The sequence below is a fragment of the Gouania willdenowi genome, chromosome 8 (assembly GCF_900634775.1).
Source record: "Gouania willdenowi chromosome 8, fGouWil2.1, whole genome shotgun sequence".
Lineage (NCBI taxonomy): Eukaryota > Metazoa > Chordata > Actinopteri > Blenniiformes > Gobiesocidae > Gouania > Gouania willdenowi.
In genome coordinates, this window is record NC_041051.1 from 2,681,215 (window position 1) to 2,707,174 (window position 25,960).

General features: G+C 37.7%; 1 protein-coding gene across 2 annotated transcripts; it reads left to right on the top strand.

The window, feature by feature from the left end:
• On the top strand, positions 1–25,766 carry rab3db (RAB3D, member RAS oncogene family, b). 2 transcript variants are annotated; one of them, XM_028455796.1, is made up of 5 exons: positions 1–261; positions 9,103–9,387; positions 22,417–22,535; positions 24,926–25,050; positions 25,135–25,766. In XM_028455796.1, exons 2-5 carry the CDS (start codon positions 9,151–9,153, stop codon positions 25,320–25,322), a joined length of 669 nt encoding a protein of 222 aa, XP_028311597.1. In that variant the 5' UTR covers positions 1–261; positions 9,103–9,150; the 3' UTR covers positions 25,323–25,766. The 2 variants fall into 2 exon arrangements, with proteins under 2 accessions (XP_028311597.1, XP_028311596.1); XM_028455795.1 differs by having other exon boundaries at positions 3–261; positions 9,151–9,387.
• Positions 25,767–25,960: the final 194 nt, after the last annotated feature.

Sequence of the window (25,960 nt, forward strand, 5' to 3'; positions counted from 1 at the left end):
ACTGTGGGTGGAGGGTGCACATGGCTCCTCTGGTTCTCACACAGCTTCAGTCTCGGTGAAACACGCTCAAAGCCTCCGTCCGTGTCCGTCTGTCCGTGGGAAGATCCGGGAGCTGCCGAGTCCTTCCTTCCGTGACTCCGGAATCCGGGAGAGAAGCAGGAAACACGGGAGGAGCGTTTACAGGAGCGTCGGTGTGTTTTTGGAGAACTTTGTAGAACATTTGTGCTTTTTAAACGGACAGAAGAAGTGAGAGCTGAGAAGGTGAGTCTATTTATCCTTTTTGTTTTCCTTCTTCACAATCCTGTACAAACTGCGAACAATAATATTGTTCTGGTTTAAAAAGTCATAGACGTAATTTGAGCTGTAATTTATATTTACTATTTGTATTATTTCTTGTTGAACATAATATAAAATAACACCTGAATAAGTTTTTTTTTCTTTTTAAACAATGGTCGAGTGAGAAATTATTAAATTTTATTGTATTTATTCGTCTACCATTTTACAGTAATTTAGAAAATTTTAACCCTGTAATATATATATATATATTTTTTTACTTTTCTCTGTTTTGATACTTATTTTAAATCATTTTCTTATCATTTTTATTTGAGTAATTTTGTGTATTTTGATTTGATTTCAATTTTTTTCTCTCCTCTATCCTATTTTAGATTTATTTACATGGTATTTTGTTATTACCGTTTGCTTTTAAATAATTAATTTACTGTTTTGTTTTTTTTTAAATGTATTTAGATCTACTTATCTGTTGTTGTTGTTTTTTTCATTTTAATACATATTTGTTATTCAATGTGTTGTTTTTTTATGTAGGGATTATCAAACAGTTTTATAATTTAAGGATGTTTTAATATTGTGTATTTATCCATTGTTGATTTTTTTTAATTTTTTTTTTTTAAAGTTACATTAGGAAGAAAATACTGATTGTTCTCTATTTTGATTTGATTTCTTTCAGTTTTTTAAGTCTTTGTGGTTTTTTATGATTACATTTTTGCATCTTTTATATTTTTTGGGCCTTTTTATAGTATTTAAAACAAAAAGTGATTTAGTTAATAATTTATCTGACTACTTTGTTTTAATGCTTCATTTGCTGAGCTAATGATGAAGTAGATGAAGCAGCAGCTTTACTAATCAATACTGGTCATTTAGATGTGGCCAGGCAGCTAAAAGGTCAAAGCAGAGGTTCCACCTTTAGGTCTCACATGTACCAGCCTCTATTTGTTTTCATGGAGCTAAAGAATCACCATGTGCTGGTTTTTTATCCTCCTTTAGCACTCCTCTGTGATGCTATGATGGGGAAAAGGTTTTCAGATTTATTTCAAAATCAGATCTTTGCACTTATAGCATAATGTATTGCTGGATATATATATATATATATATATATATATATATATATATATATATATATATATATATATATATATATATATATATATATATATATATATATATATATACATATAAAAAACCACATAGACTTGCATACATTAGCAAAACTAAAATATTTGTTTTTCCTGAAGAAAACGCAAGTGAGGATGCAGGTGCTGGCCCATGTTGGACTGCATTAGCTTAGCATTAGTTAGCATAAGCATACATTTGTATTAGCATTAGTATTAGTTATTATTAACATTAACATCAAGGCTGATATGCGAAGTTTCTGAGAAATGTGTTTGTTTGATTCTTTTGCGATGCGAAAAAATACTTAACTAGTCTTTTACTATGGTCTACTGCTGGTGGTCATTCATATACATTAATATATATATAAATCCTGCCTTCATCCTATAGAAGCCTATACAAATGAAAAAGTGATTGCCCAGCCAATAGGCTTCAACTTCCTGTTTTTGAGACTGTCAATCAAAGTGAATGCTGAACTGTGCACGGAAACAAGGCCACGCGTCACAACAGCAAACAGGTAAATATGATTTTGGCTCTAACCTGACCCATAGACATATATCAATATGACCTGATGCAACCTTGTTATGTTCTGCGATGCACATGTAGAAAAGTAGAGGTGTGGCTTCTGGTAGATTGGCAGAGGCAGCGGGAGGAAGTGGGACATCGAGACGTTTATCAGAAACTCCGGATATCAGCTTTAACATTAGCATTGCTTAGCATTAGCATAAGCTAGCATTAGCATAAACTAGCATTAGCATAACCTAGCAATATCATTAACCTAGTATTAGCATCAACCTAACCTTAGCATTAGCCTAATGTTAGCATTAACCTAGTGTTAGCATTAATCTAGCATTAGCTGAAAATTAGCAATAACCTAACCTTAGCATTAGCTGAAAATTAGCAATAACCTAACCTTAGCATTAGCTTAATGTTAGCATTAACCTAGTGTTAGCATTAATCTAGCATTAGCTGAAAATTAGCAATAAAGTTTAAAAAAGTTGAAAAAGGTTGAAATATGTTATAGGTAGTAGCTAAACATGCTAAAGGTTGAAATGTGTTGTAGGTAGTAGCTGAACATGCTAAAGGTTGAAATGTGTTGAAGGTAGTAGCTAAACATGCTAAAGGTTGAAATGTGTTGAAGGTAGTAGCTAAACATGCTAAAGGTTGAAATGTGTTGAAGGTAGTAGCTAAACATGCTAAAGGTTGAAATGTGTTGTAGGTAGTAGCTGAACATGCTAAAGGTTGAAATGTGTTGAAGGTAGTAGCTGAACATGCTAAAGGTTGAAATGTGTTGAAGGTAGTAGCTAAACATGCTAAAGGTTGAAATGTGTTGAAGGTAGTAGCTAAACATGCTAAAGGTTGAAATGTGTTGAAGGTAGTAGCTGAACATGCTAAAGGTTGAAATGTGTTGAAGGTAGTAGCTAAACATGCTAAAGGTTGAAATGTGTTGAAGGTAGTAGCTAAACATGCTAAAGGTTGAAATGTGTTGAAGGTAGTAGCTAAACATGCTAAAGGTTGAAATGTGTTGAAGGTAGTAGCTAAACATGCTAAAGGTTGAATGTGTTGAAGGTAGTAGCTAAACATGCTAAAGGTTGAAATGTGTTGAAGGTAGTAGCTGAACATGCTAAAGGTTGAAATGTGTTGAAGGTAGTAGCTAACATGCTAAAGGTTGAAATGTGTTGAAGGTAGTAGCTAAACATGCTAAAGGTTGAAATGTGTTGAAGGTAGTAGCTAAACATGCTAAAGGTTGAAATGTGTTGAAGGTAGTAGCTAAACATGCTAAAGGTTGAAATGTGTTGAAGGTAGTAGCTGAACATGCTAAAGGTTGAAATGTGTTGAAGGTAGTAGCTAAACATGCTAAAGGTTGAAATGTGTTGAAGGTAGTAGCTAAACATGCTAAAGGTTGAAATGTGTTGAAGGTAGTAGCTAAACATGCTAAAGGTTGAAATGTGTTGAAGGTAGTAGCTAAACATGCTAAAGGTTGAAATGTGTTTAAGGTAGTAGCTAAACATGCTAAAGTTAACGCAGATGAAAGAAAAAACATATTACAATGGCATCCTCACTAACAGGTGCTTAGTATGGGACTCCTTTTCAAATCATGTTTCCAGTTGCATTAGCATAACTGACTGCTAGCATTCATAACAGGAGGTTTCACACTTGCAAACAGCACGCTGCAGCTCTGTGTGTGTTGTGACCCGTCATGTACAGAATCAAAATAAGCTGCAGAAAACACTGTAAAATAAAATGAGAGCGGTATGTCTGGGAAACTGAGAATGAATCATCATATGTATTTTGAAATGTCAATAAACTTTATGAGCGTGCAAATATCATGTGGTGCTGTGTAAACATAAAGCACATGTGACTGGGTTCGCCTCAGGCTCAGACTGAGCAGAGGAGGAAGGTGGAGTGAGAACATGATATCCATCTGAAGCTAAAAGTCAGAGTGAGGTTGACTATAAGTGCAGAAGAAAAGCTCTCCCACAGCTGATCAGTCGGGCATGTGACTGAGGATTGGTTTTTTCCCCACCAACGTGTTGCCGGATTAGAGAGATTTAAGAACTACGTACGGCCAGAGAATGAAACATCAGAATGAAAGGATTGTGCTTTTGTACAGAATGAACCTGAATGCACTCATTCAGCTGCTGGTAGGACGTAGGGCCCTATAAAAAAAAAAAAAAAAATCTGTTTTATTTTTTCCAAATTCCGTGTTTTCCACATTCATTTTTAAAAATTCCATTTTTTTTATTTATTTATTTATTTTTTTTTATAAATGATCAATTTTTTTCAGAAAATTAGAGTTTTTAACTCCTGTGAGAAAACAAAATAAATACTAATAAATAAAAAAAAAAACATAATTAAACAAAACTGTATGTCAAAAATAAAGGATACAATTACAAGGTAGATATAAGTTGAAAAAGAAAATATAAATATAATTAAACAAAAATTCATGTCAAAAATAAAAATGTAGTTTAAAATAATGACCAAGATACAATTAAAAGGTAGATATAAGTTGTAGTGACATGGATTATTCTGACTGCTCCTTTTTAATTATTCATGTCACATAAAGATGTATGAGAACAGCATTAATGTCACCATATTCCACCTCAGGATCAATGATTTACTGAATCTGAGCAGGTTTATTGATTAAGTTTTGATCAACTTAATTTAAATTAACCTAATTTAAATTATCCTGATGACATCATTCCAGACCGTAATGGTTAAACAAAAACAAATGGACACAAGCATGCATTAGTTATTTCACCACTAGGGGTCAGAATATTTAGAAGTTATCATTAACCTACAATGTTTCAGACTCTACAATCGATGGCATCAATGGTCTCGTCCATAACAACAGAACAACTTTTCCAACAGATCTTCTGGAGCTCTGATGAGATGTTGATCAAACGCTCTGAGCAGATGAAGATGATCAAAGCTGACTCATGATTTCATGGAGTTTCACAGGCACAGCAAAGTTAAGGAGGCACTGGTCTGCTCTGTATTTAGGAGTCAGTGACGATTTGCGTAGTTTTTTAGCAGTTTAGACTGTGTTTCAGGTGGTTTAGAGGGTGTTTGAAGCCTCCAGGACGGGAGGGGGAGGGGCGGTGTACTTAATAAGCGGTCCCTGGAAACATTTGGCCATAAAAAAAACCTCCTTTTCCTCACAGTGACAGCATTTCATCCTGATTCTGTTCATTTCCGCGTTCTAACAGTGGATTCTCTTGTCATTGGTCGGTTCCGTCCGCGTTAATGTGGATTTTATAGGGCGCTATAGGAAATGTGAAAAGGAAACTTGTCATTTTTCTCACTGTTTGATCAAGATTCATTGCAAAAATGACAAATGCAATAAACAATAAAACCAACAACCTTAATCAGTTTGAAATCAACAATGAAAACATTAACTTGGGTATATAATTAAATTCTGTACATATTCACACACAAAAAGAGTGCTTTTCAAGGTGCAGTATTAATGCTATTTTTCACCAATTTCCATTTGTTCTAAGAACCCCAACAACAGTATTTGAGGTTTATTTTTCCAAACTCACCTGTTCTCTGGAGTTTTAGCCTCTGAAAAATCACTTTCAGAGCTCTCCTAAAAAAACGGCTGTTTTTTGGGCCTTCATGCATATGCATGAGTGGGCGTAAACACACACGCTGCGTCAACGTGTGTTTATCACAGCAGCAGCAGTCAATCATAAACAGTTTTCCTACCTTCTAGAAATAGTCCATTTAAGATGATTGTCCATTGTTTTGTCCTCCCGCTGCGTCGCTTTGAGTCATTAACACGTTAGAACATCCTATAAAGGCGATATGAGGTTGTATAACTGCTACTAAAAGTGGAACTGTTGTAAGCGCTCTTTGGTCTATCTATGTACTGGATTATCTATATACTGAACGTAAAGATATTAACTGTAATATCAACCTGCCATCGCTATGTTTGTTTGACCTGTGAGGTAGTTTGAGACGGAGAAGCTCACATTCTTATAGGGTAGGAGGAGCCAGGATCATCAGGAGGAGGAGTTTCCATGTTGTGACATCACAATACAAGAAAAATCTAACAAGTTTGGAACTGACTTTTTACAAAATGTGGAAAAACAACGGAGGAAGGAAACATAACTTTTTCAACTTTGGCCCTCTGAATGTATGTCACTGCAGCAGAACCATTAAAAAGTGATTTTTTTCCACAATACTGCCCTTTAACTGTTTTTAAAAAATGTTCACATGTGATGCTGACTTCAGCTTTGCTGCAGTTTGTTCCACTTCTTTGCAGCATAACAACTAAAAGCAGCATCACCATGGTTACTGTGAGCTCTGGGCTCCACTATCTGACCTGTGTCCATAGATCTCAGAGACCTGCTGGGTATCTGAGATCTATTCTGAGGCTGACTGGGAGCTAGGAGTGTGACGATATCTTGATATGGCAATATATCACGATATTTTTTTGCACGATCGATTATTGATATGCTCGCAAGTATCAATTTTTTTTTTTTTTTGGATTTAAGATTTATTTTATTATTTTCAAAACCTTTTCTGCTTTTTCACTAAAATGTGCAGGTACGTCTTCACAGAAATGTTGTCACTGTTTGTTGAAGGAACCAATATATTGTTTACTGGAATATTTCACTATAATGTTGTCACTGATAAGAAAGACCCTATTTATTGTTTACATAAAGCACTATTGGAGAGACTTATTCCTTTACATTGATATGTTGACACTTATTTACAGAAATGTAGCACTAAAATAGAGTCACTGTTCATAAGACACTTTTTATATTTATTGTCTTTCAGAGAAATCTAATAAAAATTGTATTTTTTCACTGAATCTTTTTTCTTTCTTGTTATGTCATAGATTATCGTAGATTGATTTCTGACCAATATAACAATCATCGCAGTATTGTCATTATGTGAGGTAATTATTATTGTGAGCTGTATCGCGTATCGTATCGTGAGGTACCCAGAGGTTCCCACCGCTGTAAAGAGTTTAAAACTGGATTAATGACCTCTGACCTCTTTGTTCTGATGCTTGATGCTTTTTTGTGCAAATAGATTTAAAATGGGTGAATTTGGAATTTTTGCTAATTCTGTGAGAATTCTGTATTTAATTGGATTTTATACATTTTCAAATGAAGAAAAAAGGCACAAGTGAACCCACATACTCAGCAAGTGATTTCTCCATCCTATGGTAGTTCCTGGGTAATGATCCTCCCCTGCTGCTAGTGAGCCAGATATCTCAATCCTGCTCCGGAGGCTCCATCTGGTCAGTTAAAACTGCTCTGATCACTAATGGGCCTCGGAGGCAGCTGAGGCCAAGCCTGGTCTCCACGGAGACGTGCCCCAACAGGGCGATGCAGCTTTGTGTGTTTGAAGACATGCTCTCGGCTTTGCTTCTAAGCTTCACTACTGTCCTCATCCTCCCACTGTTTGGACGGCGCACCATTAAAGACCTAATGGGAGATAATCACATACCTACTCCCAGCAGAGATTACAGCATGATTAATAGTGGAAATCAAACAAAGGATGGAGAGATGGCAAACGACTCCCCTCGGTTTGAAATGTACCATCTTTCTCCAATAATAATTGGAGTCAAACTGACTCATACAGGAAATATTTTGATTCCACATCTTTTTATAATGTTACAACTTTGCTTTCAGAGCGAGAATTAAAAGCTTCTCAGTGGAAACTTATACAGGAACCCCATAGTCATGAAATTCCTGGAAAAAAACTATTTTCCAGTCTTGAAAAGTCATGGAATAATTTAACTGTTTTGGAAAAGTTTTGGAATTATGCCATATCCTATTTTATTTAATGTTTAAAATCCAACCGTTGCTATTACTATGGGACGTTAATGAGCCCATGTTAAGCTAAATCAACTTTTCTGTGCTTTAAACATGATAAAGTGTTATTATGGCTTCATACACACGTCCAAAGTGTTTTTCTCATTGATTCCCTCAATCGTTAGTTAGAGGGTGATTTGCTCCTTTCTTACTACCTTAGAACGTTCCTCTCACAGCGTTTCAACGATACAGACGAGTACTGTGTTTGTACTTGCTACTACTTAGCTTATTGATCATTTGCATGATTATTGGGAAGTCCTGAGTTTGTGCTTGTCGTGACTTCCACAACTGAGAAGTTTAACCAATGATTTAACCAAACCCAGGAGATGTTTTTCCCTCCATTAAAGGATAAACTATGAAACAACAAAGGAAAAATTCCATAAACTATGATAGTCATTTCCACTCTAACACTAGGGAAAACATAAGGAGCAAAAAACTGGCTGCATTACCCAGTGTCAGACATATTAACCTGCAAAACATTTTGATCAAAGAAAACCTGGAGCTAACTTAAATACAAGATTTAATACTGAAAACCTTTTATGTACTTGTTACATTGAATGACTCACTTCCAATACTCCCAGGGCTCTATCACTGAGCTAGAGGTTTTATCCTTTTCATGGTTGTAGTTTAAAAACTATGGATCTCCCCAATCTAGTCGTCTTTCCATTACATGGCTGGTGACACCAGAGATGTTTTAAATATTTGAAATGATTGGACGCTTATATACGATAATAAACTGTCTGTTTCTGCACACATTGACAAGAGGTCGACTGATATATGGACTTTTTTCAAATCGGCTGATTTAAAAACAAATAAATAAATATTTAGCACTTTAGAGTAGCCATTAAAGGAAAAAAGAAAGAACATGAAAAACATCCATTTGGATGTATGAATATACAACAAAAAAAGTAATAATAATATTAGCATGTGCATGGGAGAGGTAGAAGCCAATTACAAATAAAAAGCTGATATAATACTATAATAGTGCCTGATCAAATATCCTTATCCTATTATATCCTTAATAGGACAAAGATTTTTGTTTTTCCTGGTTGTGTACGGCTATAGTTATAGTTCAAGAAATGTTAAGAGTTCTACTGGTGTATTTAATTTAATTTCCAATATGTACATTTGTATCATATGAGTGCTTCAATTGTCTTTCATAATCAATGTACTTAAAAAAGAAAAAGTATATCGGCCTCAAATATCGGCTTCAGAAAAAAAAAAGTCGGTATCTGCATCGGTCGACCTCTAACATTGTCACTGTCAGTTTTTCTGTACCAGCTGATTAGACCCTAAGCGTTAGCAAAGTTGTGCCAAATGCTTTCCATTGTGTTACTTGAAATGAAACCATGTTCTCTGTTTTTAGGAAGAAGTGGCAGCCATAAAATGAGCCACCCCTTGTTTTCTATCCTAGATGGCCTTCAATGACTCTCGGCTGCAGCAGCAGCCCTCTCAGAAAGACGCAGCTGACCAGAACTTTGACTACATGTTCAAGCTGTTGATAATCGGAAACAGCAGCGTGGGCAAAACCTCCTTTCTGTTCCGTTACGCCGACGACTCCTTCACCTCCGCCTTCGTCAGCACCGTGGGCATTGACTTTAAGGTTAAAACAGTTTTCCGCAATGACAAGCGGATCAAGCTACAGATCTGGGTGAGTAGACTAAAGATTAAATGTTCTTTGGGTTTGGAGTTTTTCTCCCTTTCACAATCCGTCTTAATCTTCACCTGATCTCAGCTGCTTAACAACGTGATCTTTCTCTTCCTGATATATTCTACCAAAGCTTATTTAGATTAAAGAAAACAAACCAAAATATCATGTGCATTACCCTGGACTGAATGAATGGACTTCAGTTATCACAACATTTTGCTAAGGCAAGGCAAATTTATTTATATAGCATATTTTATACACAAGGCAACTCAATGTTCTTTACATGATCAAAAAGTGCAACAGAAAACATTCAACAGCTTAAAATCAATAAGAACATTAAAATCATCAGTAAAATAAATTAAAATCATCAACAAACACATTACATCAACAACATGACCAATAATCTCTCTCTCAATCATATGCAGTAGAGAAAAAAAGTGCCTTTAACTTTGATTTAAAAATGTTCACATGTGATGCTGACTTCAGCTTCTTTGCAGCATAACAACTAAAAGCGGCATCACCATGTTTACTGTGAGCTCTGGGCTCCACTATCTGACCTGTGTCCATAGATCTGTGAGCTCTGGGCTCCACTATCTGACCTGTGTCTGTAGATCTGTGAGCTCTGGGCTCCACTATCTGACCTGTGTCTATAGATCTGTGAGCTCTGGGCTCCACTATCTGACCTGTGTCTATAGATCTGTGAGCTCTGGGCTCCACTATCTGACCTGTGTCCATAGATCTGTGAGCTCTGGGCTCCACTATCTGACCTGTGTCTATAGATCTGTGAGCTCTGGGCTCCACTATCTGACCTGTGTCCATAGATCTGTGAGCTCTGGGCTCCACTATCTGACCTGTGTCCATAGATCTGTGAGCTCTGGGCTCCACTATCTGACCTGTGTCCATAGATCTCAGAGACCTGCTGGGTTCATACCTGACTAACATGTCACTGATGTATTCTGGACCAAACCCATTCACACATTTATAACCAGCAGCAGAACTTTACAGTCTCCTCTGAGGCTGACTGGGAGCCAGTGTAAAGACTTTAAAACTGGACTAATGTGTTCTGACCTCTTTGTTCTGGTTCAGACCTGAGCTGCAAAGGTGGGTTTTAAAATGTTTGGCAACAACTTGTAGCTTCAGTGGTTAAGCTAGTTTAACCTGTGAATGATGCAATAGGAAACATCACTTCCTCATGGTTTCGTACACTCTCTGTCATGGTTTTAACGACATTCAGAGATAGTTGAACCTGATTGTAGGGGTGAAGATCAGCTCCTGTTAGCATTTGAATCCCTGTCTAAGGTAAAATAAACCAACGTGAGGTTTATTCTATTGCTGGGAAGATGTCAGTTTATTTCGTTTCTACTTTAGAATGAAAATAAATTATATTCAAGTTAAATGTGGGAACTACTTCAGAAGTAATGGATACACACTTTGTATTATAAGCTTTCCTGTGATCCATTGGTGAAACAATTATACCATTCACATGTTAGTAGCTTTAATGTTTATTCAGTTTGTTGAATACAATTTGGAACCCATCACATACTGTAAATGCACTGTAGATAATCGCTCTGAAGCTGATTAATAAAATATTTTATTAGTTGCTGTTAGAAATGTCTTTGGAGTCTTTTATGGCAACTTTTAACCCTAAAAACACACGTAACATCCTTTTATACAGTATGTGGGCATCGCCATTATGAAGATTTCAGCCAATCAGCGTTCACGTTGCAGGTTGTCGTCACATCAGGGTAACTCTTTATATTTCATCTCCTATAGAGAATCTATGGTTTCAATCTGACATTTTACACGCTGTTCCTAATTTACCAGAAAAGGACAAATAGGATTCTGAAAATGGCGGTGGATGCCACTATCATCCATCTACTCCAGATCCATGTGTGGCTTCAGTTCAGACGCCTTAAAACGGGGAAGTCTATGCTACCAATATTAACCATTGGATAACTTTTACCTCATCAAACCAGTTGGAGTTACATGTTTTTTTATTGTATATGTAGCTTCTAAATCAGCTTTCAGTCCTATAGGAAAGCCTGGTGACATTTAATAGTCTGGTAATTTGGGTCGAGTGTCCCTTTAATTTATAGATTTGGCAAGTAATTAGAAAGTGGCATCTTTTGATACAAGAGTATTTTTTTGTTTCATACTGAATTTAACTGCAGAACATTTTCCTTATTAAAACACATCATTATGAACAAACTCTTGATCTCAATGTTTGCAAATCACAAGCTGGCTTTGAGCTGCTCATTATTACACCTTGGTGGTCAAATGTAGCACCTACAGGGGCTTACTTAGGTCAGCTTTAATGAGCGCTCTATAGTGTTTGTGACACAAAATGTGTGCTTTCTGTTGTACTTCTTAAGGTGCTGATATTGTTCAAATTCGTACTCTCTCCTTTCTCTCAATTTTAATTTGTCATTTGTGCGTAAAACCAAGTGTCACACGTTGATTAATTGCTGCTGAGGGGCGTGTTGGGGATCATTCATTACTTCACGAATAAGAAAGAAATCAACAAATGCTGTGGATTTCACACAAATCATCAATCACATCATAAAGACACAATCAGTGAATTCAAGTGTGGTACTGTTGAAAGGTCAATACATCTATTTGGATTTTGTGTCTACTTGATATTGCATGATTATCGCCCTAGTCTGCTGTGATGATAGCTTTAATTTTGCATTAACACATCATCATTAGAGGAAAACTACCTTGTCTCACAGCGGCCTAAAAAAGTTAGTAGGTGATCCGACATCTAAGGTTAAAGGGCTTGTGACATTATTTTTCATATTAATGCTAAATGCAACAACACCAAAAATAGTGCGTCCACGAAACATTTTACATTAATATATCCATTTTCATGTTATATTTTGCTTTTTAGATATTGCTTTTTGCACCTTGCCAGTCTGGTTTTTTTTCTGAGAATGATCATATATGACGCACAACTTTACAGCAGCGCTGATAGCTCACACTCACGACGCCTACGGAGTTAGCATCATCATTATTTTCATTAAACACATTACCCTTAAAGATGCCTCATACTGTGTAGCAGCTCACTGAGAAAAGGCCTCTGGAATAGAGTTTCCTTATTTACAGAGGCAACAGTTTGTCTGGTGCCAAATTGGTCACAACACCCATACTGTAGTCATTAACAGGTTGCTGTGGCCCAGAGGCACAGGGGTCTGCTGGTGGCCAGCTCTAATTGGGGGTTATGCGGGGGTACACCCTGGACAGGGCGCCATCACCGGGGACCACACACACAGACACACAGATAACCACTCACATTTGCATTCACTCCTATCAGTAATTTAGAGAATTTAATCCACCAAACAGTCATTGTTTTTGGATTGTGGGAGGAAGCCAGAGTACCTTAGACCATGCAAACTCCACACAGTGTCCACACAGTGGCTTGAACCCAGGACCTTCTTGCTGTGAGACTCCAGTATTTTTCAGTCTTCTACAGCCTGAGAAAAGTTTTTTGATAGTGGGATGACTACTTCCTTGTCACTCAAAGAATTCCTATCGATAAGACTGCATGAGTCCTTCAAGTGGAATGTCCATTTGCATCTTCATGCTCAGATTCAATCGCATCTGTGCAGGAAAAGTCAGAAAACATTTCAAGTACTCCTGCCGTGACGTCACAGCCAAGATGACTGCAGTTCATAAAGTTTGCTTGTGTGTGTTCGAGAATCATGACTTCATTTCACTAGTTTTCTTGTTTGTTTACTAGCGGATGACAATATGAAAAAATGTGACTACTTAAATTTTTTATTGCTTTTTTCCATCATTTTTTTGGTGTCATGAACTAAAAGCCTTTGGATGATAGGCTACAAGTCAAGTGCCTGCAGCAGCATATGGTGCCTAGTATGTTTTGGATGATATCATTCTTCTAACTTCATAGGAAAACCTGATAATGTTCTTTTCCTTCTCCATGTCCCAGGCTACAAAGCAAAGGTGTCATTCTGATTGGTGTGTTTACATGAATATTACTCCTCTAATCTGCTGGTTCAGGCTTTTTTGCCTAAAGTCAACAACGAGCAGGATCAACAAACGCTCGAGTGTGTTATTGATTACATGGTTTTATAAATGTTGGTCTAAAAGGTGTATCCTGAAGTTTTCTCCTCCATCCACACATTCCTCAGACTACACCACAAATCCTACTGATATACATTAAGTCTGTTTGAACAGATGAGTCATAGAAAGCACACCTAGCTGCTAGGATATGATGCAGATGAACCGTGTGTAAAAGGAATCGATAGCCTACGCCAAAGCACACACTCGCCTGCCTGACCAAACAGTTTGTGGGAAAGCTTTGGAACCGATGAAGTGACAGAGAATTACCGGAAATGGTTTTGTGACTAATGTGATTAAGAAGCTTGGCCTGCTTTTTATGCAACAACAGCCAGAGAACTGGTAGCTCCTGATTAATGAAAGAGAGGACGATCCTGCTACTGCTGCACTGGTTGAGCAGTGTGCTTAAGGGGCGTCCAAGTGAACTTAAGCAGTGTTAATAATCAACCCTGGTTCTTAAACCCCTGTTTCCAACCATGTGTGGCTACCTGTTTTTAGACAAAGAGTTTGCTTGATGAGCCTCTCTGCCAGCTGCTGGCCTGCCTTTTAGAGGCTGATAATGCTGCACAGGCCCAGCCCAGTGAATATGAATGTGTTTGCACGCTGTTTACACTCCTCTGTCTGAGTGTCATGGAAATAGTGAATGTCTCAAAGCAAACGCCAGCCTATCCCGTGTTATTATAAAGCTGGATCCTGGCCTGTGGTCTGTGTAAGCAGCAGTGATGCATGTTTAAAGATAAGGTCCTCCGTGACGTCAGGGACTGACGGTGCAGGAGCCTGATTTAATCTCCTCCCATTTTCCATGATCATACATGTGCACAGGAAGGAGCTGCTTTTGTTTACCTGTTGGGGTTTATTGTAGTAATTCTAAATCCAATATTTGATCGTCTCTGCACGGATGAGATAACGATTCATCCTGCAATATTTCACTTTGAGCTGTAAATGTAATGAAATGCTGAAGTCTAACCTGCAGAGGGTGATTTAGAGCTCTGTTTTTACCTTTAAATCTACAAATTAAGCAAACATTATAAAATGAAGTCATATGGCCGTGAGCTTCTTAGAGCTCAATCTCACTGCACAGGAAAACAAAGGAGTTTCCCACCAAGGGTTTCTGTGTTGTTGATGGAAGTGTTAATACTCCAGACTGCCACTGAGAAGCATCATTGAGCCTAACCACCTCCAGGCGTGGCTGTAATGGGACATTCATAATCCTCAATGGCCTGTGGTTACCTGGACAACCCACACCACCACCTCCTCTTCTTCATCTTCAGTCCTGCTGTAAAAAAAACAAGGAGAACATCAGACAAACATGCATACACAGCTGATGCAGAGGAAGCACACACGGGTTACTAGAGCTCCTGAAGCCATCACTGACGTGGTGCACGTAGGCCTCCATTTATTTAGGAGATGTTTCTGATAAGCAGGTCACCAGCTTTGGCTCTAGGGCTCTGCTGTACTTTTCAGCTTCACAGCTTTTCTTCTGTTATCTTAGTGTTAGCTTCTGCTGGCTGATTATTATTATTATTATTGTTTAGTTTGGTTCTGATGTGAAGAGAAAAGGTGCAGATGATTGAAAGACAAGTGATGGGATTATTAAACTCTTGCCTTAAAGGGCCAGTATTATGAAAAATTCACTTTATAATGATTTTGCTGTAGTGATATACATCCCTACATTCAGAGGGACAAAATTAAAAAAGTTCTTTTTCCTTCCTTTCTTGTTATTCCACATTTTGTAAAAAGTCTGCTCCAAACAGGCAAGTTGGATTTTTATCGCTACTTAATGTCACATCACTGAAACTCCTCCTCCTGACAATCCTGGCTCCTCCTACCCTATAAGAATGTGAGCTCCTCCCTCTCAAACTACCTTAGAGGAAAAAAACCCACTATTGTTTAATATAGAATATATATTATACTTTATTGTCATATATGTAAAGCTACATACATGAAATGTGTTCTCTGTATTTAATCCCTCCCTGAGGAGCAGTGGGCAGCCACGGTGTAGCACCCAGGAAGTAGTTAGGGTTAATATAAGGGACTGATCAACATCCCACAGTGATGGACCAGGGAGATTAGAAGCAGTGAGCCTACCATTACAAGCCTGCTCCCTTAACCACTAGTCCCTTTATCCATAGATAATATATTTACGCTCAGTATATAGATAATCCTGTGTATAGATAATCCTGTGTATAGATAATCCAGTATATAGATTATACAGTATGTTGATAATCCGAAGTGCAGTGTGATCTCTCACAATCAGTTTCATTTTTAGTAGTCGTTACATCACCTCGTATCACCTTTGAGATGATCTGATGTGTTTGTGACCTAATGCGATGCAGAGGTCGGATTAAACAAATGATTATCACCTTAAATGGACTAGTCTGTGGTCATAAAAGGTGAGGATGACAAGAAAGTGGCTTAGCAGTTTAACACTCTGGTGAGTGTTTGAAACAGCTGACTCAGCTCCTGCTGATGTGATAACACAAACCGTGGAGCAGCATTTGTCTGACTCACAATCATAATAGTCTCTTAAATGTCCATGTGTTTTACTGTAATGTGCAGTTTTTTTGGCTGAAAACAATAACAAGAATGTGTGGATAGCAAAAGACAATCCCTATGGTAATAAAGCTGTGGCGTGGAGTCGGCATCTACATAAGGGCCCCTAAACGACCTGTTTTTAGAAGCGTCAATAAAGTGACTTTTCAGAGGCTGAAACTCAGGAAAACAGATGAGTTTAAGAAAATATATCTCAAATACCATGTTGTTGGGGTTCTTACAACTAATGAAGATGGGTGAAAAATAGCATAAAACTGGACCTTTAAAGCAGACAGGTCTTTCTCTCAAATAATTCCATCGCACATAAGATTTCCTCTAAAATACATCCTATAATTATTAGCGATCATGCCCCACATCCCTCACCCTGAAGTGTGACTCTAATCAGAAATTATCCTCTCTGTGGCGCTTTAATACTTCATTACTTAATGACAGTGAATTTGGTAAAATGATAAAAGAATGGGAGGACTTTCTATTAACTTAAGATTCTCTGGAAGTGTTATCTAAAAAAAAAAAGATTTTATTTTTGCAACAATTGCAATACAAATACTTTAACTACAATAATAAATCAGGAAAATATTTAGCAAATCAGCTCAAACACAACAAAGAGAACTATTTCATAGCAGCAATCTCTGATAATTCAGGTCAAACTTTAAACTTACCTCAGGACTTTAATAAGGTTTTTCATGATTATTATCAAAACCTATACTGATCAAACTTAAACCCTGACCCTGAATATATTAAAACCTTCCTCAATAACTTAAACCTACCACAGCTCACCATAGATCAGAAAACCACCTTAGACTCACCATTAACCTTACAAGAACTACAAAATGCTTTGGATAGCATGTCAACAGGCAAAGCACCAGGTCCAGATGGGTTCCCTGCTGAATTCCTAAAACACTTCTGGTCAATACTGGCTCCGCTCTTCTTCAGAGTAGTAACAGAGATTAAAAATAAAGGTTATGTAGGAGGCCACATGAATACATCTAACATTAAATTACTACTTAAACCAGACAAAAACCCCATGTTACCCTCAAGCTACCGTCCCATCTCACTTATTAACACAGACATAAAAATTATTTCCAAAGCACTCACTTCCAGGTTAGAGAAAGTAGTACAGTCAATTATATACCAAGACCAGACAGGATTTATTAAAAATAGACACTCCACAGACAATGTTAGAAGACTGTTTAATTTGATCAACATGGCACAGAACTCTAAAAAGAAAACAATAATCTTGTCACTAGACGCAGAAAAAGCATTCGATAGAGTCAACTGGTCGTTCCTCCTTGCTGTCCTTGGCAAATTTTGGATTTGGAGAATCATTCATACAATGGATCTCCACCCTATACTCTAAACCTAAGGCCTCAATAACCACAAACAAAATAACATCCCAAAGCTTCACACTGCAGAGGGGAACCAGACAAGGTTTCCCACTCTCACCTTTACTTTTTGCAATATTCGTTGAACCTCTCGCTGCAGCTGTACGTCAGAACTCTGTTATTAAAGGAATCCACTCATCCATCTCAGAACACAAAATTAATCTTAATGCGGATGATATTTTACTCTATTTGTAAGAACCCCAATCCTCATTAGAAGAATTTAATCTAATAAACAGCTTCTCTAAATGATCAGACTCTTCCATTAACTGGTCTTCGGGTCCGGGGCAGCGCTTGGGTTTGCAGTGGCAGTTCTTGTACATACATTGGTTTATGATGCACTGGCACGCCTTGGACTGTGGGATAAAACTCGTAGTGAGCTTAACTTTAGACACGTTGATCCTAAATACCTGTTTCAGGTTTTACCACTCACTCCTTCCCTCTGTCCACAGCCACCACCATTATACTGTACCTAAGCCTCACGCCTACAACTTCACATCTCACTCTCACTTTACAATTATCAACTATTCCCCACCCTTCCATTTTCTACCTTGAATCCCCGCCCCCCCACCCCCCCCACCCTCACCCAGGTGTAACACTGCCCTCTCTTTTTATATCCTCCCTATAATAAAGTATTTCTTACCCTTCCTTAGGGAGGGCTGGTGATGGTCACAATTATGCAATAAAATACATTCATTTATTTAATTGCAATAACAAAACATGCATCGCTGTCTTAAAAAGATTTCACTTCTTGTAGTGTTGACCTTTGACAGCATGTGCAGACAAAGTAAAACAAATAAATAAATAAAGCAGACAGGTCACAGGTTAGAGAGGAAGTTTGCATGTTCTCCCTAAAAGAAATGATTTATTAATATGATCGTTTTATTGTCAATGCATCGCGTGTCAGAATAATCCATCCAGTTTCATATTATAGTATGTTTTAGAACACGTCTCCTGTGTTGAAGTAGAGCTTCAGAGTCTATGCCAGGGCTATTCAACTACACTTTGCTGTGGGCCATATTGTCGGAAGGCTATGGTTGTGGGCCGGACATTCCTGGTACAGTTGCTCTCGTAGTGAATTGACACAAAGCATCATCACCTTTTCAACATGTTTATTGAACTCTTTAAATTATATAAACAGCACAAGTTGGATTTTTCTGCAAGTAATAAAAAAAAACAAGCAGCTTCAAGTTTAATTAAATAATAATCACAGCAAATGCTGGTTTAAAAAGTGCAAGAAATAAATAAACTGAAAAACATGACCAATTTCTGGTTTCATTACATAACACAGTGACGTGCCCTGTGCACTAGGGTTGGGTAGGTCGGGCATTCCAAATTGAGACCACCAATGTCAACACCAATGACAATTTCATATTTTTCTGCTGGTAAGTGTTAATTCAATTCAATTCAGTTAAATTCAACTTTATTTGTGTTGCACAATTTACAACAAAGTCATCTCAATGCGCTTATCAAAATGTAAAATTCATAATAAGAAAGAAAAAACGCAACAAGATCCACATGAACAAGCATTTAGCCATCTAACAAAATCAAGATCCCAAAACAAGAAGATGTTAAAGAAACATTAACAATTATTTAATATAGCCTCCATACAAGATATATCTTGTGAAACTTATATGTACTGTAGGCTATCGGAAATTGAAAAATAAATAAACTATAATTATATTATAATTAAAACAAATGATCAAAATATCAATTCACCCTTGGGTAGGCACTGCCTACCTTGCCTACCCTGACTGCACGTCACTGACTTTTTGTGCAAGAAATTGAAAAAACAACAACAACAACAACAACATAACTAACTTCAGGTTTTAAAAAAGCATACACCTGTTGGCTTTTTGTGCAAGACATTTTAAAAAAACATAACTAGCTTCAGCTTTAATTTTTTTAAAAAAGGGCACAGTCACAAAAACAAAAAAACCTACTCGCTTTCTATGCAAGAAATAATTTAAAAAAACTACTGAAAAACATGACCAACTTCCGGTTTAAACACCAGTTTGCTTTTTGTAGGGAGATACTCAAACCTGGAAACATTTCAGAGACACACCGGAGACTGAGTCAATTCTGCCCCGTACTACTACTGCATGTACAGGATGTAATATCCCCAAGTTTATCATTGTACCAGTCGTTAGAGCTACTATCTTTACCAGGGAACATATTTATTCCTAGTTATGGTTTTCCGGAATATTATTTGGCTTTATTTACTGTCGACTAGTTCCTACTGCTTGGAAACACGTTTTTTTTTATTTATCATTTATCTATTTTTAATATCATTATTATTTAAAAGGTTACCTCATTCAGATGTAGCCTACGTATATGTTCATAACAGGAACTATGCACAATAATAAAATATGTATAAACTTGTAAATATGCAGTAGGACCTATTCACCGGTAAATGAATCCCTATTAAACTCCAAAAAACCATAACTAGGAATAAATATGTGTTCCCTGGTAATGATAGTAGCTCTAACGACTGGTACAATGATAAACTTGGTGATATTACACCCTGTACATGCAGTATGGGGCAGAGTTTACTGCATCTCCGCTGGTAGCCTATGTCTCTGAAATGTTTCTGGGTTTTGGTATCTCCCCTTTTTGTTCAAGTAATAAAAAACACAAGCAGATTCAAGTTCCATTAAATAATAATCACAGCACCGGCTTGTTAAAAAGTGCAAGAAATAAGTAAACTGAAAATGTCTGTGGCTAAAGCATCCACCCTTCTCACAGTTGTCGTATCCGACAGAGGAATTCCCTTAATCGAAGATATTACCTATTGTTTTACTTTGTTGTCCGTTACCACCTGATCGACAGCGGCAATTATGTATTCTTTCACCGTTTCCGCATCTGTAAATGAGTCTTTCTTTTTTGTGAATATGCATGCTACTCGGAGAGGAGCTATGGTTGTCTGCTGCTGCAGCGTGCAAGGCGGAGAAGATTGCCGAGCTTCGTTGGTAGTTTAAAGCAAGTGGTTACAGTTTTGTCTGCTGAGCATCTGAACCCAGTGGATAGTCGTTGTCACAGTTGGCGTGGGTCGTCTTGAGCACTTCAGACATTGTCGCTTTTCCTTTGAATGTGCCATCCCTTCTGATTATCTGAAGTGCCTTTCCGTAATATACAACAGACCCTTCACATAATAGGCGCCGTAAGCAGCAGTGCTGGGAAACGTCACAAAGTGCCGCAAAGTGTCGCAAAGCGCTGTAAAGTGTCGCAAAGCCGTGTGTACAGTTTTTAGCAGACATTAAACAATTTACTCACTAACTATTGATAGATGGGCCACAGGTCGGTTGAGTTTAAGGAATGGGCCGGTTTTGGCTCGCGGGCCACCAGTTGAATAGCTAGTCTATGCAGTAGAATCTGTACATTCTTAAACTAAAGACTCAATATCTCCATCCAGGGGGAGATTAATGCCACCACACAGAGTGATAGAGTCAAATGCTTCATGTTATTTAGGCCGTGTAGCTAAAATACATGTTTCAAACTGCAGGAGTGAGTCAAGGCCAAAGTCATGGAGAGTGAACACGCTTTAAATAATAGTACATTATTACTAAAATAAAACTATTTCACCCCTTTTCTGTTGTGTGTGGCTTCATCTCGTCTGTGAGTGTTGCCTATATGAGCACAGTGCAGATACATGTAAAGGTATGTAAAATATTAGGACCTTCACAGATTTATGCCTGATATGGTCACTGAAAGTATTTTGGTCTTCATCTAAGACTAGTCACAGCAGACGACGAAAAAAACATCTCGTCTTTAACTAATGCCACACAAACACGTACGTGTTTTATATTTGGTTAAAGTTACTTCAGTTTTTGAATAAGATTTCATTGTTTGTGTAATATTAATCAAAGGTCTGTCTACTGTGGTGACTCTGAACAGGATCTTATAATCTTCTGTGACCAATGAATGATTCCTATGGGATCCCATGTTAATAATGAATAAACAATGAGTAGTTTTTGAACGTTGTGATCAAGTGTAAATTAATAATACATTATCTGTATAGTATAGCACAGTGTGGGGGTGCGCGATGGCACTACAGGGGGTACTAGAGAGAGAGAGAGGAAAAATAATGAAAGCATTAAAATAGGGTTTTTTAAATCATGTTTATTTTTAGTTAAAATTTCTAATCATACTTAAGATTACCAGCAACACACAAAATGACAACAAAGATGCACTAAATGAGAAAAATACACAAGATCACTACAAAATATACAAAAATAACAGAGAAACATACAAAACAACATAAGACACAACCAAACGACACCAAAAACACACACACTGAGATAAAATAATTTAAAACTATAGAAATAAATCTATTCAGGAGGCACTAAATACTGTTTAATTCACTTATTTACTAAATGTTATCACTCATTCATTCCATCATTATTCTAGTTGTTTTTTCTTTTACCGAATTCTGAGCAAAATGTGGCAGCCGGACAACACACACACACACACACACACACACACACACACACACACACACACACACACACACACACACACACACACACACACACACACACACACACACACACACACACACACACACAGGGCTTATGTTGTGAAGGTTGGTCTTTCAAGTGTCTAAACAAATGGACTCCAAAAACACAAAGATGAATCAAAGAATATTGAACGACAACAAAAATCCAAAAAATGTCAGACTACTGAGAGAATATTTGATTTTCAATGAGATGCAACAACTTGTCTCTAAACATTTTGTAAATAAATTATATTTTTTTTTATAAAGGGTCATCTTCCTTTTTATCCACCAACATTGCAGAGCAAAACAAACTTAGTTTTTATTAAAGTTATGGACAAAATTGTCGTAACATCTGTGTTTAAGTCAAAGAGCTGTACAACACTGCCCCCCAGTGGCATAAGTAGCAGTTTACCTAGTCAGATACAATTGTTTATTATTTGCTCCTTTTTATAGAATGTTTGCAGGTGGGGTGTGAGAGGAAACAGAGATGACGTGTGTGTGTGTGTGTGTGTGTGTGTGTGTGTGTAGGACACAGCAGGACAGGAGCGCTATCGCACCATCACCACAGCGTACTACAGAGGAGCCATGGGATTCCTGCTCATGTATGACGTCACTAACCAGGATTCCTTCAGTGCTGTTCAAGACTGGTGAGTTACTACCAGCAAACACACACGTCACTATACCAAGATCAACAAGTTTCTCCTAGTTTTGGCCTGTAACTCCCACACTGTATGTCGCACATTCAAAAACTTCATATCCACAGATTTGATGTTTATAACCTTCAGAGGGTGCACAGTACTAGTACTAAAGGTCATATATCATGCTATATCAATTACAGCCACATATGGGTAATATTTTACATTTTGCAAAATAAAATACTAATTTATTAAGAAATATAATAATAGATATTTTCTTTCAACCCAGAAGTTGAGACGTGCGGTTTCTTGGAGCTCCGCCTCTCCCCGTGTGAGCGCTTCCCATTTCATGACATAGCTCTAGAGCACGCCCACCGCACTTTGTAAACAGTTCCAGAGAATGTATTTCAAATGTAAAGACAAATAAGTGAGTATAGCTAACCTTTGGCTAGAGGTTTATTTTACTTACGGCTGTGGCCTCTCCATCAGTGGGTTTTATTGTGGGAATCACTCTGGTTTGAAGACGTAATTTACTGGTCAATCCACTTTGGAGCTGGCCATTGTTCACCAAGCAGTCTTCTGTAAAGTGACGGTCACAGACTAATGGATACTGGATGGTGTGTCGCGTGCTCCCAGGGATAAATTCCAGCCACTTCTGGCAAGTAGACTCTTCTTTAGGAAGTTTGAACAAACTCTGAGGATTTGTGCAGTCGAACACGCATTTTCAGTTACCAGACATTATCTTTTGGTACAAAACAAAGACTGTTTACGTCTGTGCAGACTGGATAAAAAAGGACAATGGCCATTCAAACAGATGGTCTTCGGCCGCTCGCATGCCTTGCACCAGAGAGAATGGGCGTGTATGTTCACTGTGGAGGGGCCGCACCAGCAGCAGGCACTTCCTGGAGGGGGCGGTTCATAATTCTAGTGATGTCACTAGAATTATGAACCGCTTGTTTTTCAGAAGAGGACAGAGAAGCAGCTCAGAGAACAGGATTATTGAGGATTTCTCAGAGATGCAGGATGGAAGCCCAATAATACTTTGATTAGGAATTAACATCGTAACAAGGTTAAAAGCTCAAAAAAATTTATTTGCATGATATAGAACCTTTAAGTACTCAAGTAAAAGTATAGATACTTAAATAAAAACTGAAAGTGAAAGTAAATAAAATATTTAGATTTGACGGACAGCTGTTGAATGCCAAATTCTCGTGATTTTTCTGCTCGCAAAGAATGCACCGCCTCTGCCAGCACTAGCATTAGCATTAGCACTAGCTTTTCCTCCACCTCTTTTTACATCATCTTAAAAGGTCTTAAAAGTAACGAGCTCATTTTCAAAATGTAAGAAGTAGAAAGTGGACTGGCGCCCTGTCCAGAGTGTACCCCCGCCCAGCGCCCTATGAGAGCCAGAAATTGGCACCGGCAGACCCCCGCGACCCTGTTAAACGGGAACAAGCGGGTATGAAGATGGATGGATGGATGAAAGAAGTAGAAAGTACAGATATTTGTTTAAAAATGTAAGGAGTAAAAGTAAAAAGTCGCCCAAAAAATAAATACTCAAGTAAAGTACAGATTCCAGAAAAAACTACTTAAAGGGGCCATGTATAGAATTTGCCACTAGGTGGCATATTACTTACTTATAGTTTTTGTATTTTAAATAATCTAAAACCTATTTTTTGTTATTGTAAGTTTGCATTTATTATTATTATCATTAAAAATATAAAGAAACAATAGTGTTTGTGTGAGATCTTTATTTTTTTGGTGTAAATCTAAACAGCAAAAACAGAAAAGGAAGTGACATCAATTTATTTAGCACGTATGTTTGAAATGATCTACCTCCTGGTGTATATTTCACCTAACAGACTACTACTAGCTGAAAATATGGACTTGTACACAGCGGTAATGCTAGTGAACATTACATTAAACTGTATAAAGACGCTGCGCACAGAAAAAGGCTTTGACGTCCGAGATGGCCTCGTTCAGGGACAGCGCTGCTGTAAATAGGCTTATACTCACCCAACTGGTAGAATTTAGGTACTACAGGTTGGCCGGGCCAGCGATATTTTTTAATGTATATATAAGTATGTAATCTAAAAAAAAATCACATATGACATGACAGCTGTTTCTGAACGCTAAAATTTTGATTTTAGGAATTTCAGACATATTTAAAAGTTAAAAATTCACAATAATTCTACATATGGTCCCTTTAGGTACAGTAACAAAGTATTTGTACTTTGTTACTTGTCACCTCTGATGACACTTACCTTTTGAAAACTTTCCATCTAAATATCAATGGATGACCAAGTTTTTAAAGAATCTTCCAATCACTGATTTAAATGTATTAATATTTAAATTGGCCTTGGGTGTTGGATCTAAATGATGAACTATTGGGTGCTTTCCAGGGCGACTCAGATTAAAACGTACTCATGGGACAATGCTCAGGTGATCCTAGTTGGAAACAAGTGTGACCTGGAGGATGACAGGCTTATTCCCACAGAGGATGGTCAACGCTTGGCAGAGGATCTAGGTAGCTCCATCTCACCTGCACTTAAACCTAGCATGTCAAGCTATAATTGATGTTATGTTGTTGAAATCTTTGGTGCTTTCTCAGGCCTACACTACTTCGAGGCCAGCGCCAAGGACAACATCAACGTCAAGCAGGTGTTTGAGCGTCTGGTGGACGTCATCTGTGAGAAGATGAATGAGAGCATGGAGGGAGAGGCCAACATCATCACCAACCACAGAAACCAGGGTCTGAGTAGCGCGCCGTCTGAGAGTCACGGTGGCTGCGCTTGCTAAAAAACTCCCCTCTTTCTGTCACTGCGCCAACACTCATAGAAAGAACAAGTTAGTGCGCTGCTCATACGCATCCTTCAGCTTTCACACGTCATCTCCATCAGTGCTGACAAGCTCCATGTGTGGCTCTATGAGGAGCCCACACAGTGACTGGTCCACGTTGCATACACTACCGTCCATCGTATACGTCGTTAAAGGTTGCAGTCCATGTCACATTGACTTCTATGCTTGATGTTATTTAACTGTTCTTTTGAATAATTTCCTCATGATGAATATAAACTCCCTTTTTACCAACAGGATCACAGCCACAGCAATTTAGACCCACAAATAAACAACGATAGAGAGGAGGAGGAATAAAAACAAGACAACACTGACTACAGATGAGAATACACAAAAAAGGACTGTTCAGAACAACTCAAGAATGTTTGACCAGAGAGACATGTAAACCCATGTAAATTTGCGATGGTAAAACAGGGGACGGGACCCAGATAAGCAAACTGCTTCTCTCGTCTCCTTTTTCGGCATGTACAAAAAAAAAAAAAAAAGAGAATGTAACCATGTCGGAAATAAACTGAATAAATAAATAAAAAAATAAAAAATCCAGTTCAATTGTTTCCAAACAAGCAAGTAGACCTAAAAAA

What these genes read in the sequence shown, in the direction of transcription:
- rab3db (XM_028455796.1), top strand. Translation starts at nt 9,151, where the DNA reads ATGGCCTTCAATGACTCTCGGCTGCAGCAGCAGCCCTCTCAGAAAGAC. An exon ending in TTCAGTGCTGTTCAAGACTG is followed by an intron (nt 22,536 to 24,925) that starts GTGAGTTACTAC and finishes GGTGCTTTCCAG; the next exon opens with GGCGACTCAGATTAAAACGT. An exon ending in ACGCTTGGCAGAGGATCTAG is followed by an intron (nt 25,051 to 25,134) that starts GTAGCTCCATCT and finishes GTGCTTTCTCAG; the next exon opens with GCCTACACTACTTCGAGGCC.